General features: G+C 41.8%; 1 protein-coding gene across 2 annotated transcripts; it reads left to right on the top strand.

Moving 5' to 3' along the window:
* The first annotated feature begins 6,636 nt into the window (after positions 1–6,636).
* Positions 6,637–11,978, top strand: LOC117040378 (protein CXorf21 homolog). 2 transcript variants are annotated; one of them, XM_033138111.1, is made up of 2 exons: positions 6,637–6,654; positions 10,919–11,978. In XM_033138111.1, exon 2 carries the CDS (start codon positions 10,970–10,972, stop codon positions 11,882–11,884), a length of 915 nt encoding a protein of 304 aa, XP_032994002.1. In that variant the 5' UTR covers positions 6,637–6,654; positions 10,919–10,969; the 3' UTR covers positions 11,885–11,978. The 2 variants fall into 2 exon arrangements, with proteins under 2 accessions (XP_032994002.1, XP_032994001.1); XM_033138110.1 differs by lacking the exon at positions 6,637–6,654 and adding an exon at positions 7,986–8,342.
* The last annotated feature ends 1,179 nt before the right edge of the window (positions 11,979–13,157 follow it).

Raw genomic sequence — 13,157 nt, forward strand, 5'->3', positions numbered from 1 at the left:
CCCGCCTGAGCCACAACCCTCGCAGTTGCTATGGAAACGCAGCATCTCCCGCGCTGCCTGGATTTTATCCCCCTTCCCCGTTCTCCGCCTGTATGCTCACGGTACTTTCGGATTGGTCTGCTGGAGCTGCCACTCAAATAAAAAGGCAAGCCCTCACAACGCAAGCCGATACGCTCCCACGTCCTTCCGCCTCCTTGGTGGTTGCTCTCTGGCGCCCCCAAGCTCGGCTTGCGAGGAACGGCAGGGTTTTTTTTTGTTGTTTGGAGGAAAAGGTTGCGGGAGGGCGCGGAACAACGGTGCTTATACCTTGGCCCGCTGCAGTAACCATTCCTTGCTCTGGTGGTGGCCTCACTGCAGAAGGAGTGGGCAATCTGGTGCCCTTCAAGGGTGTTGGATTTCCAACAGCGTCAGCCTGGTATGGCCAGCATTTGGGGATGGTCAGCGAGTTGTAGTCCCAAAACCGCCAGAGGGCGCCAAATGGCTAATCGTAGAACTGTCCAGTTGGAAGGGACCCAGGGTCATCTAGTCCAACCCCCTTTTGCAATGCAGGAACCTTAACTGAAGCACCCATTGCAGATGGCTGTCCAACTTCTGCTTTAAAGTCTCCAGCGAAGTTGGAACTTGTGGTGAATGGGGGAACAGCCACAGCTCTGTGGTAGACCTTCTGCTTTGCATGCAGAAGGTCCAGGCAAGGCTGGGATTATAGATGAGAATGTAATAATCTACTGTGGGAATACAGGAAGTAGCCTAGTCAATAATCTAGTAAGACAAAAAGGAAGGAGAAAAGTTTCTGTGTTGCAAGGAGCTTGGAAGAGGAAATGAGCCAACTGTTTAAGGGGTTCTAAATGTTACTGGGTTTGTGCACTCTCATGGAAAAAAAAACTTTACTAGCCTTCACTGTATACATTGAGTATCTCTAACCAATTGGCCTCCCAGTTCTGCAAGACACATTGGGCACACTCCAGTCAAAATTAAACATTTGTAAGTCTTAATGGTTTCAGTGAGGTAGATCTAAGCACATGTTGGAATATCCCATTGAAATCTAGAAATATTATATATTGTAATTATATTAGCTTTGGCTTAATTTGCTTAAAATGCTCCAACTTTTCCTTTCTGACTCTGAGCAATTTATTTCTTAATGCAGGTGAACCCCTACACAGACCACTCTTTTGTGATTAGGCTTCACAATATCATATAAATTTAATGAATAATAAAAAATAATAATTAGGGAATGCTTCTGATTGTCTATGATAATTAGTTAATGTATTTTAGATCACCCTTCAACTGAAGATCCCTGGCAAGCATGAAGTTTACATTAACATACAGAATAAAATATCAATAAAAACATAAAACTACAATAATATAAAATTAGGCAGGGCAACACACAGCAACAGTTGTATTATAATCTCCAGTTCCTAAAACAGTTGTATTATGAACCCCTAAAGTCCAGGGAGAATGGATATGTTTTTAATTGATAGGTATCATTGAGGATAAATCTTTTTTTTTGCTATCTCCACTGGGAGATAATTCTACCTGTCTTGAATGAGTGCATCTGTCACATGACAGTCAGTATGTGTTCAGACATTTAATAAAATAACATTAGCATTCATTGATAGCCGTAAATCTCCCTCCCTTTTGCAAATTATGCTTTTCAGCTAATGGGGTGGAGGGACCAAAATTGTGTAAAGAAGCTTGCATCTGGAGAGAGAGAGAGAGAGAGAGAGAGAAGGCAAGTGAGCTGTGATTTATTTTACTTAAAGTGATGCACTTTGGAATGCAGTTGCTGTCTTTGGAGAAAGGATGACGAGTTGTCTGATTTTAGGAGCCTACTTGCTTCCATTTGGCTCTGTTTGTATATCTGTAAATATACAGCTATTATATAATAAATGCCCAGTATTCATTCTCTCTCTCATCCAACTAATCTGAATTCTCCAATACAACCCTGCCCCCAGATATCTCATCTTTCATGGAAGTTGAGGGTACTTAGCATTGGTGCCAGCAGTGGAAATGAGAAGAAAGTAAGACAATATCTGTGGGATCAGGCCGGAGACCCACCATCATCCAGCATCCTGTTTTAAGAGTGGCTAATCAGATGTCTGTAGGAAATCTGAAAGCAGAACCCAAGTGCAACAACAACAACCCCTCCCATTTGATTCCCTGCCACTGGTATTGAGAGGCATACCGCCTACAGTGATGGAGGTAGAACATAGCCATTGTGGCTAGTAACTACGGATAGTCTTATCCTCCATATAAGATCTCTTTCCTTGGGTGAGTGAATCCAGGTGGAGCAAACAACAGCACTCAAAAGAGAAATCATATTCCAGCAAAGCCCAAGAGCCTCAGTGGGAATTAGAATAATCACAGTGCTAGTTCAAGAGAAGCCCAAAGGAGGGTCATTGGAAAGTAAGATGAGATCCTTCATGAGGAACCTTCTGCAAGGGATTAAAACTGACCCGGAATCCCAGCTACAATTGGGGTTGGTAAAGAATCACTGTGGATGGACACCTGACTATCCTGGACTCTATAAGTCTTTCAGTTAGTATCTGGAATCAAGAGGCTTTGGCTAACCCAAAACAGAAAAACAGACAGTTAAAAGATATCAGGAAAAGAAACTGCAAGTAGTAACAGTCAACACTGAAAGTGGGTAATTTGGGGGTGGGACCAGCTGCAATCTGGTGAGGGAAAACCTCTTACTATGCAAACTGATGCATTCAGAAGTCAGTCTCCATGTGTTCAGGGGAGCTTACTACCAGACCCAGTGCAGGATTACAGACTTATAGACTGTGTTCACATTGTCAAGACCTTAATAGGAGGAAGCCAGCCATTGCAGTTTGTTTAGCCTGGAGGTGCAGCTTTTTCAGAGGTATGCAAAATAGATGTATAAAATGGGAGATACTCTTGTTGACTGTGCACTAGCTGCATTTCAGGACTAGCCCAGGTAGTAATGGAGAACATATACCCCAGACAAGAGACAAACATATTGGTGACAGCCAGTACTATATAATATGGAATAGTGGGTCACTTGGTGAGGCTCAGTTCAGAAGTCATGGGAGAATACTGTTGTAATGGAGCATTTAGTTGGTCTGAAAAGGAAACAGCTCCCTGGGAGTGAACAACATCTAGAAAATGAGGAAAGCATTACCTTGCGGAAATGAGCCTCGATTAGAAGGAAATGGGAGAGCCTCATAATCAGAACAGAAACTGCAACTCTATTACTACCTAGGTAAAGATAAAGGTAAAGGGACCCCTGACCGTTAGGTCCAATCACGGACAGGGGCATAACCAGGATCAAAACTAGGGGGGGGGGGGAGCCATGGTCGTTCAGGTTCAGAAACAAAAACAGCTTCAAAAAACAGAAAAACTTTCCCCCCCAAACAGAAAGCCCCAAATGGCTGAAAAACTCAGTTTCCCAGGATCCTCAGTCCTCGCAAAGGAACTACTCACCATGCAAGGGAACTCAGTTTCCCAAGCTCCCTTGCAACGATGAATCCAGGCAAATTCAGAAACTGTTCCTCTCTTGCCAGCACGATGTAGCATGGATACAAAAAGCAGGCAGACGAGGAAGGATGAGAACCCAGGCTAAGACCATGGTCAGCCCTCGGATTCGCCCCCCCCCCCCGACACTGCCCAAGTCTCAGCCTGCATCCGCATTTGACCAAGCATGGTGCAGGCTAGGATCCGGTCTCTGATAGGCATGCCAGCTCTTTGTCGGCATGAGGGAGGGGGAAACAGCCGGCGGAACACACACACACACACACACACACACACACACACACACAGTGGCCAATTGTGCCTCGGCAAGAAGGCAAGAGCTCAATTGTTATTGAGATTTTGGGAGGGGGAGAAAGACCAGCCGTTGAGCTTTTATTCAGGAGGAGAGCTTTTTTTTCCTTTTAAGCTGCCGATAACCATTAATTTTTTTTTTTGCTTCGGGGGGGCAGCTGCCCCCCTGGGTACGCCCATGGTCATGGATGACTCTGGGGTTGCGGCGCTCATCTCACCTTACTGGCCGAGGGAGCCTGCGTACAGCTTCCAGGTCATGTGGCCAGCATGACTAAGCCGCTTCTGGCAAACCAGAGCAGCGCACGGAAATGCCGTTTACCTTCCTGCCGGAGCGGTACCTATTTATCTACTTGCACTTTGACGTGCTTTCAAACTGCTAGGTTGGCAGGAGCTATTACTACCTATCTGTGACTAAATCACATTGATATCCAAGTTTAAAAAGCCAGTCATATTGATTTAGGAACACACAAGTTCCTCATTTTCTACATCCTCAGGATGATATAGGGAACTGGCAGTATTTAAGCGCACATCCTGAATAAAGAGTACTCACTGCCAGGATGAGTTTTTGCTGCATAACGTGGAGCCCAAATCTTTCCACCTACACAAGCAAAAGTCTTGCTGTACTGTTCAGATACCAATTTGCACCTTCATCTATTCTATTGCCCCCTCCAATCCACACCAATCATGCTTACTGTTTCCCTCTGCTTCATGGTAGGCAGTGGAGGCTGGTCCTTTTAGGGCAGATAGGACACTGCCCTGTCCCCCTCAACCAGCCTTCTTACTTGCAAGCTGTGCAGGAGGTGGTTCTGCATGCCACCTTCCTCCTCCACCAACTCAGTGCTGCCTTCATAGAACCCAACAGGGAGGAGGAGGGGAAAGCTAGAACTCATTTGCTCTTTAGCTCTGGCTCTACCTACAGTTCGCCTCCCTGCCTTTCATCCTACCAACCCCATTGGGCACCAGCCACAATTAATGGTAGGGCTGCCACTGGTAGTACTGCAGCAGAAACATCCCAAGTAAACTCATTCTCCATTTGCTGATTCTTATGTAATAAAAGTGCGCTGCTCTGGTTCGCCAGAAGTGGCTTAGTCATGCTGGCCACATGACCCGGAAGCTGTACACCGGTTCCCTTGGCCAGTAAAGCGAGATGAGCGCCAAAATCCCAGAGTCGTCCACGACTGGACCTAAAGGTCGGGGGTTCCTTTACCTTTTATGTAATAAAAACAGAATCTACATGCAAGAGGGAACTATTCACAGGCTAACTATGGGAGTCATAAGATTTGCAGCAGGCCTTTTTTCTTTTTGGAAGGAGGAACCCCACCCCCCCAACCAAACAGCCCAGACTGAGCATACTCAGTGGGCATTGAATTGACTGTTGAGAGGAAGAAAATGGAAAAGGGAGCAAGGAATGGAGTTTCCTGGAAAAGGATTAGAAACCTGAAAAGGTGCATTGTATGCAGCAACATTTTATTGCAGATCCCACCTGCAAACACATAGACAAATCCCACCCTCTTTCCTTGTCACAATAATCCTTCCAGTCACAGCATATACAAGCAACACACCCCAGCAGCAATTCCCACTTTGCATATAAGAAACACATTGTACTGAGAAGAGTGAAGTGTAACTATTGTTTCAGTAGTCTTCTGTATTCTGCACAGGGCAAAGACAAGAGAACTGGGCACAAATCTAATATCAGAAACAGCAATGCTCAAAAACCGGTGAAATAATATGACTTCAAAGAGAGAATCCAGCATGTAAAGGCTGAATTCATCGAGAAGTTCAGTTCTATCATCAAGAAAAGAAATTTTTATTCTACTACAGGTATTAATTGGCTTGTTAGAATGCATGAACATCCACACTGCTTTGTGACTGACCACTATCTTTATTTTGCAAACACAAAAGCTTTAATCTTTAGTCAAAACTTTGTGCAGAAACCTGTGGACGATTCAGTATAAACTTGGCTATGGGCCCCTCCAGACATCCTTTTCATTGCACATTTATGATGCTTTGTGCTCATGATGCTATTGGGTCAGTCATAAGCGATCCTGTTTTCAGTACTGTTCGTGCTTGCAAGAGTTTTGGGCCAGTCACACTGCTTCGTTTCCAATCAGTGCACATCCTGTAACCTGCTGAAATCTTGTAACTTTTTATACAGATGTTGTGCTTTATTTTAGTTCCGTTTTTTGTTGTGTAGCCCTTCCAGACGGCAATAATGTAAAAATAACATACAGTATTCTTCAATAATGAGGAAGCATCGCAGAACAAACTAAAGTAGAACATTTTCATAACTAATGCATGATTATTGTGCCAAAAACATGTTGCAGAATATACCCACAAGAAAGCACCTGTGTGGACAGGCCCTGAGACTGACTTTAATTGTCATAATCTGCAGTTCTTACAGTTCATATTCCTCTGACCTCACTGCTTATTCTCTCTCTCTGCTGACTTAGCATTCCTTGCATCTGACAAATTAGACCTAGTTTACTAAAGCTTCTGTCACAATAGATCTATTGGTGTTCAAGGTGCCACAAGACACTTTGACGTATTTGCTGGAACAAACACTTTGACGTATTTGCTGGAACAGAGCTACCCCTCTGAAAACAGGAACTGCAGTCATTGAGAAATAAAAGATTCTACATCTGAATCCATTGAATTTGGAAGTGGCTGAGTGAACTACCAAGGTTCTCAGTCACTGAGTTTGTACACAGTTCACAGCCCCATAGAAAACATCCATGCAGACCCTGTAACAGAGAGAAATGAGATTTTAGACATTTGTGGTAAAGAGCAAAAATGAAGGAATGTAAAGAAATCTGCAGATATGAAATAGAACTACCCCCCCCCCCCAGTTGCCCTCCAAGCTCTGGTGCTTGAGTAAGTAAAAATCTAATGAGCAAGTCTTCCATTACATTAATGAATTCTGCAGACGGGATATTTATTAATAACTTATTATGAAGAAGATATAAGGGACGTGGGTGGCACATCTTGGGCCCATTTACCGTAATCATTACTGATTTAACCTCTGCGTCCTTTGTCTCCCATTCTAGCAAGATACTGTAAACATTCTTCAACAACTTTACCTTCTCTTCTACCACTTCTTTTTGGAATCTCAAAACAATATAACTAAACCCTTTTTATTATCTTCCTTGTACATTTCATTTAATTGTCTATAATGTAACCAACTCTGAACATACCCTTTTTTCTCCTCATAGTCTTTTAATTTCCATTTTCCATCTTGGTCTTTCAGTAAATCTCTGTATGAAGGCCATTTTTCTTTTTCCCAAGTGGTTTGAGCAGTAAAGCCTCAACTGGTGATAGGCACCAAGGTGTTCTTTGTTCTATTAAATATTTGTACCTTTCCCTCTTGTACCTTGTACTCTCATTAATGATCTCCTAATTATGTGATTATAAAATCCTTTATGTATCTTTCCTTTCCCATACCAAAGATATGCATGCCATCCATATCTATTATCATGACCTTCCAAATCCAAAGCTTCTTCCTTTTCCAGTTTTATCTAGTCCCTAATCCATATCAAACAAGCCGCCTCATAATATAATTTAAGTCTGGAAGGGTGAATCCTCCTCTTTCCTTTGTATCTGTAAGTATCTTATGTTTAATCCTTGGCCTTTTGCCCTCCCAGACAAATTTAGATATCCCCTTTTGCCATCTTTTGAGGCAATCATCTTTAACTATTACTGGGACTGTCTGGAAAAGAAAGAGCATTCATTTTTATCACCACATTTTTGTTTTTGAGGCTTTTTCAGTTAATTTGTTTTTGTGACTGTGTGGAACCCAGTTCAGCTACTGAGTGATTGTGTGACTGTGGAAATAGATAAAAGCCCCCCATCCAAACAATGACTATCATCAGTGCAGTTAAGCTTTTTTTAAAAAATAAAAAAATTATCATTTACAATACTGTCGTATTTATTTTATAGTACAGTACGTTGATTATTGCTTTCATTTTATGGATCAATGGTCTTGTTAGATAGTAAAATTCATGTCAAATTGCTGTTTTAGGGGTTGTTTTTAAAAGTCTGGAATGGATTATTTCATTTTGCATTGCTTTCTATGGGAAAGCACGCCTTGGTTTTGGAATGCTTTGGTTTTGGAACGGACTTCCAGAACGGATTAAGTTTGAGAACCAAGGTACCACTGTACTGCACATTAGGCTTGCAGGTCCAGCTTCTTGCAGAGCAATGAACTCAGTTCACTTTCGTTATTGTCTGGTTCCCATTTCCATGGACTTACGAAATTATTCAAGTAGCAACCGTCACTTGGAGAATATGAGTTTTGTTTGGCTTGTTGCCCAATACTCCTTTGCTTTAAAAAATAATGATCATATCCTCTTTGGGGTATGTTGTCACTGGAGGTTAGATCACATATTTTTCCATGAGGGTTGCATTCTGTACTAGAAGAAAAGGAGAACAGGATAGCTCACTAGACAGTTAGTACTCAGAGGATCTTTGAAGAAGGTAGAGACTAAGGAATCCTCTGCCTCCAGCTTTGCTTCTGTTTACATTACTTAATTTACAGAGCATGTAATTCTCGCCTTCCTGCAAAGGTATGTTGTGTACTTTTATCACTATTTATTCTATTTAAAACAAAAACAAAAACATTTCTTGTACTTACAGTGCAACGCTTCTGTTCAGAAGAATGTCCCACCTTTTCCAATGGATTTTACTCTCTGACCATTTGATTTAGTTTGGTAATTTCATCTGCTAAACTGTGTTTATGTTTGTACTTTTGTACACAAATTGCAGTGGCAAAATGGCTGATGCACATCTGTGTGTGCATGTTTTTTCCTGACAAGTGTGTTTAGGATGGCAGCTTTCAACACCTGAAGGTTGCAATTCTATGCTCATTTCTAATTTTGAGCATAAGTACTGCTTCATTATTTTTAATAATCAGTTACACATATTCATTTGTAGATGTGTAACTGTATCACGAAGAGTCGGACACGACTGAATGACTGAACAACAACAACAAAAAACTGTATCACAGGAGTATGAATTGGTTTGATTTGCAGCTAAGATTCAGTTTGGAGCTAAGATTGCTGCTTCTTATGTTCATCAATGAGAATCTTTTCCCCCCTTTGGCTTTGCATGCATATTTTAAAATGTATACATACTTTTAAAGAATCCTGGGAACTGTAGTTTGTTATGGGTGCTAAGAGATGTTTGGAGACCCCTAGTCCCCTCACAGAGCTACAATTCCCAGAGTTCCCTGGCAGTGGGATTGATAGTTAACCCTCTCTGGGAATTGTCATTCTGTGAGGGGAACAGTTGTGCTTTAACAAACTCCCAGTTCCCTTAACAAACCACAGTTCCCAGGATTCTTTGGGGGAAGCCATGACTGTTTAACATGGCAAGATACTTATTTAAATGTATAGTGTAGATGCGGCTTAAAAGTATTTTGATTTATAGATGAGAAACTGGGCAGAATCTGATGTTTCATTTATTTATTTAGTTGCTTATATTTTTGTATCCCACCTTTATTCCATTCATTCATTTAACAAGAATGTGAGAAGCCCAAGTTCAGATCTTGCCATGGCCCACAGTGCGGTTTGGGCAAACTGAATATTTCTGGCCTCACTTTCCACAGCTGATTTCTTTTTAAGGGAACTATTGTGACTTACCTTGCAGGGCTGTGGTAAAGGTGAATAAGACAGCAGATGTGATATTTGCACTGACGGTTCCCCCCTAATTTGCTTCGCTGTTTTTAAGGTTTACATGACCAACAGTAGCTGGGTATAAAGGCTGCAATCCTTTACCTACTTTAATGGGAGTAAGCCCCATTGAATTCAGTGGGACTTACTTCTCAGTGCACATGTAAAGGGTCACACTGTAAACTATTGTAAGATCCAACTGAAGTCTACTGCTGTTTCCACTGGGATGTTAAGAAGATCCCAGGGAAAATTCTGGAGGGTATCTCTCAATTGTCCTGGGCAGAAAGAGTTGGGGAAAAGTGACCTTTTCAACTGAAATAGATTATTGGATGAGTGTTATTTAGTACCCGGCAAACAAAGTGGTAGTTAATTTACACGGAAGTAAAAAGGCAACAGCTTAGGGCAGGTTTCCTCAAACCAGATGCTCTCCAGTTGAAGAACCACTCTCACAATAATCCCTGATTATTTGGTTGTTCTGGCTGGAGCTGATAGGAATCCAACAACATCTGGGGGGCACCCAGTTGAGGAAGAGTAGCCTAGCTTGCAAAGCAAAGTTCTCCAACCTGGCACCCTGCCCCAAAGTTTTTGCACAGCAGCTATTGTCAACCCCATCCAGCATGGCCAATGCTTAGCTTAGAGGTAATGCGAGTCAGAGCCCAACCACATTTAGGAAGCAGGTGGGTTAGGGAAAGCTGCTGTACAGCATTTTGCTGCTTGAGTTCACCTGCGTGCTGCAGGACTGGGAAAAATATTTGTTTGTTTGTTTGTTTTATATTCTTTATTGAAAAATAAAAAGTACATAATCACAAGTACACAGAGTAAGATAAGACACAAAGAAGAAGGAGAAGAAATCGTGCCCATATAAAAAACAAAAGAAAACAGAAAAAGAAAGAAATTGTATACATTACAAAAAGAAAAAATATGTTATTGTAGTTAACCAGACCTTAACCTAATATGGTATTTATAAAAATGAATTCCAAGTATCATTAAATTTGCCCATGGCAAGTCTATGTTTGTTTGCAACTTGTTCATATGTAGTGAGTTTGCGCATACCTTTAACCCATTCGTGGAAAGGAACCGCATTTTCGTTTTTTTACAGTTCACCAATACATGTCTTTTTGCTGTAGTAAGGGCCCAGAAAGTCCATTCATATTGTCCCTTTGTTAGATTCCATGTACTGGGTATATAATTCAAAAGGATATTTTCCTCTGCAAATTTCAGATTATTCTGTACAGTCATATTGATTGTCCCTATTACCTTCCGCCAAAAATTTATCAATATAGGACATTGTACAAACATATGTTTTAGAGAAGCATTATCCCTGTTACATCTCCTGGAGCTATGTCTTAGATAGTCCTTTCATAAACAAGCATAATGGAGTCGAGCCCAGAAAGTTCTAAATGTTATTTTTTTTTTGTATGAGTCTTAATTTCCAAAATGACTTCATCTGCCCCTCACTTTTTTTTTCAAAGGAATATTATCTACACTACGAATTCGACAGCCTGCCTCAATTCTCAGCCAGAATGCTAGCAGAAAGCATCCTCATCAACGTTGCCTACCAAGAGGAATGGCCAAACAAGCCCCACCAATCCCAGACACTAAGAGAAGTTGGAGAAGACCCCTGGCAAAAGCAGTTTAAAGATACAGATGCAAACGGAGACTTTTGTACAGAGTCCAAGAAGCAGTCTGCAGAGAAGGTGGCATTGATGTGCTGTGACAAGGAAAGAGGCCAAGAAGTTCCCCAGCAGAATTCTCTACAAAAGCCACCTGCAAAAGGATGCAACAATATCCCCCAGTCGACTCCTCAGTGCATACCAAGACAAGAGCAACACTGTGAAAATGAGCTGGATTTGTATAGATCTTGGTCATGCCAAAGCCTTTACCAGAACTATCCTGATCTGCATATCGGAGGAGATCACATAGCTGACCATACGTGTGATTCAGGTTGCATCATGGACCAGACCTATGATGGATTGTCTGCTGGCCCTGTTTTGTTCTCAAAAGATATCCCATTAGGACATTCCCCTCTAAATGAACCTGTGTTGAAGTCCAAGTCTGTCAAGTTCTGGCACGGGGAAGAGGTTGGGGAGAAAAGCATGACTTTCCACAAGCAGCCTCTTTCAAACTCCATACTCAACAACTACATGGAGGCACATGTCCAGGAACTCTATAAGCAGTTTTTGGAAGAAAAGCTGACCAGGTGCAGTTCCTTAACTCACTTCCTGACATCGAATATGCTGGTGAATAACATCAGTGAGGTGAACCTCCAGCTGCCTCATGAAAAACATGGTGAAGCATCCAAAGCAACACAAACTCTTTTCCATTCCTTAGCTCGGCTTGGTTTGCAAAACACTGGCAGTGGAAACAGCAGTGAATTTAGCACTCCAAATTTACAAATCTCAACACCACATTGCAGAAGGAAGCCCTCTGTGATGTAGGATGCATCATGACAGAAATACATGGTAGAACTGTTGATTTGTAAATACTGTTTGGTTTAAACAAATTAGCCTTTAAGGTAGCAGAGGGCTCTTGCAACAAAACCAGAAACAGGCTGACAATCACTGTTTGGTGCTGAATCTCCAACCATTGTACCCTGGCCATTGAAGATGAGCTTGTGATACATGCAGAAACTAGTTACACTACTGGAGTTTTCAAACAAAACATATTAAAACCTCTGCTTAGCCTATTAATGGTTGATTGTGAGCTGCTATGGAATTTCAGTGCTATTAAACATCTGCTTTATACCATTTATTGTTATCCAGCTGAGATTTCTTATAAAACCCAATAGGTTGAAATGGCACAAAATCCAGTTTCTAACATTCTCTGTTTGCATGTTGCTTCTGTCTATGATAGTGATTTATAAAGGGCCCCTCCCGACATCCTTTTTTTTTTTTTGCCCTTTCATGATGGTACCAGGGCAGTTATATGTAACCCTAGTTTCAATACTGTTAGTGCCTGCAAAAGTTTTGGGGAGGACATACTGCTTTGTTTCCAACTGGTGCATATCTTGTAACTTTCTGCTGAAATCCTGTAATTTTTTATATATACCACAAAAGATCCAGTTTATTCTTTGTCCTGCTTTTCATAGGCTATAGTGCAAGAATGCCCCTCCAGATAGAGGAAAGATCGCAGAACAGCTTATAAAGCGGAATGAGGTGTTGATGGTCCAGTATAAAGCTGCCACTAGTGGACTGTTGTATCACTGGCATGTTTCAGAATGTACCCTTAAGATATACTAGTCTTTAGGAGCCCTTGTAATGTGCATGGTGTTCTGAAGAACAGAAGAAAGCAGGGTCCTGGCCTGAAGTACTTACAATCTAAAATTCAACATAGGAAAGACAACAAAAAAGGCGAAGGCGATGGAGGCAGGGGTAAATGTGAAGAGTATTGGTTCACTTCAGTTACGGATACTCACATCATTATAGACTGAGAGGCTATGCCACAGGAAGGCTCATTCAAATAAAGCTACTTCTAGATGTAAATGTTTTACTAAGGATACCCCAGCAGGTTGATTGGGTGAGTTTCCCCAGGGGGTTTTAAGGATGGCAGATAGGACACCCTTCCACTCACAGATCTTTTCCTGCCCTCTGCAAACCTCTCCTCCTGCAGCTGCTTGGTGTGTGGCAGGGATGTGATTTCAGTTCAGTAGGTTTTAAAAACAGTCTTGCTTAGGGCATCTGGATTTGAGGGAGATGATTCTAGGTGGACTTT

The sequence above is a fragment of the Lacerta agilis genome, chromosome Z (assembly GCF_009819535.1).
Source record: "Lacerta agilis isolate rLacAgi1 chromosome Z, rLacAgi1.pri, whole genome shotgun sequence".
NCBI classification, from domain to species: Eukaryota; Metazoa; Chordata; class Lepidosauria; order Squamata; family Lacertidae; genus Lacerta; species Lacerta agilis.

Excerpts from the sequence above, each read along its gene's own strand:
- LOC117040378 (XM_033138111.1), top strand. The coding sequence starts at position 10,970 with ATGCTAGCAGAAAGCATCCTCATCAACGTTGCCTACCAAGAGGAATGG.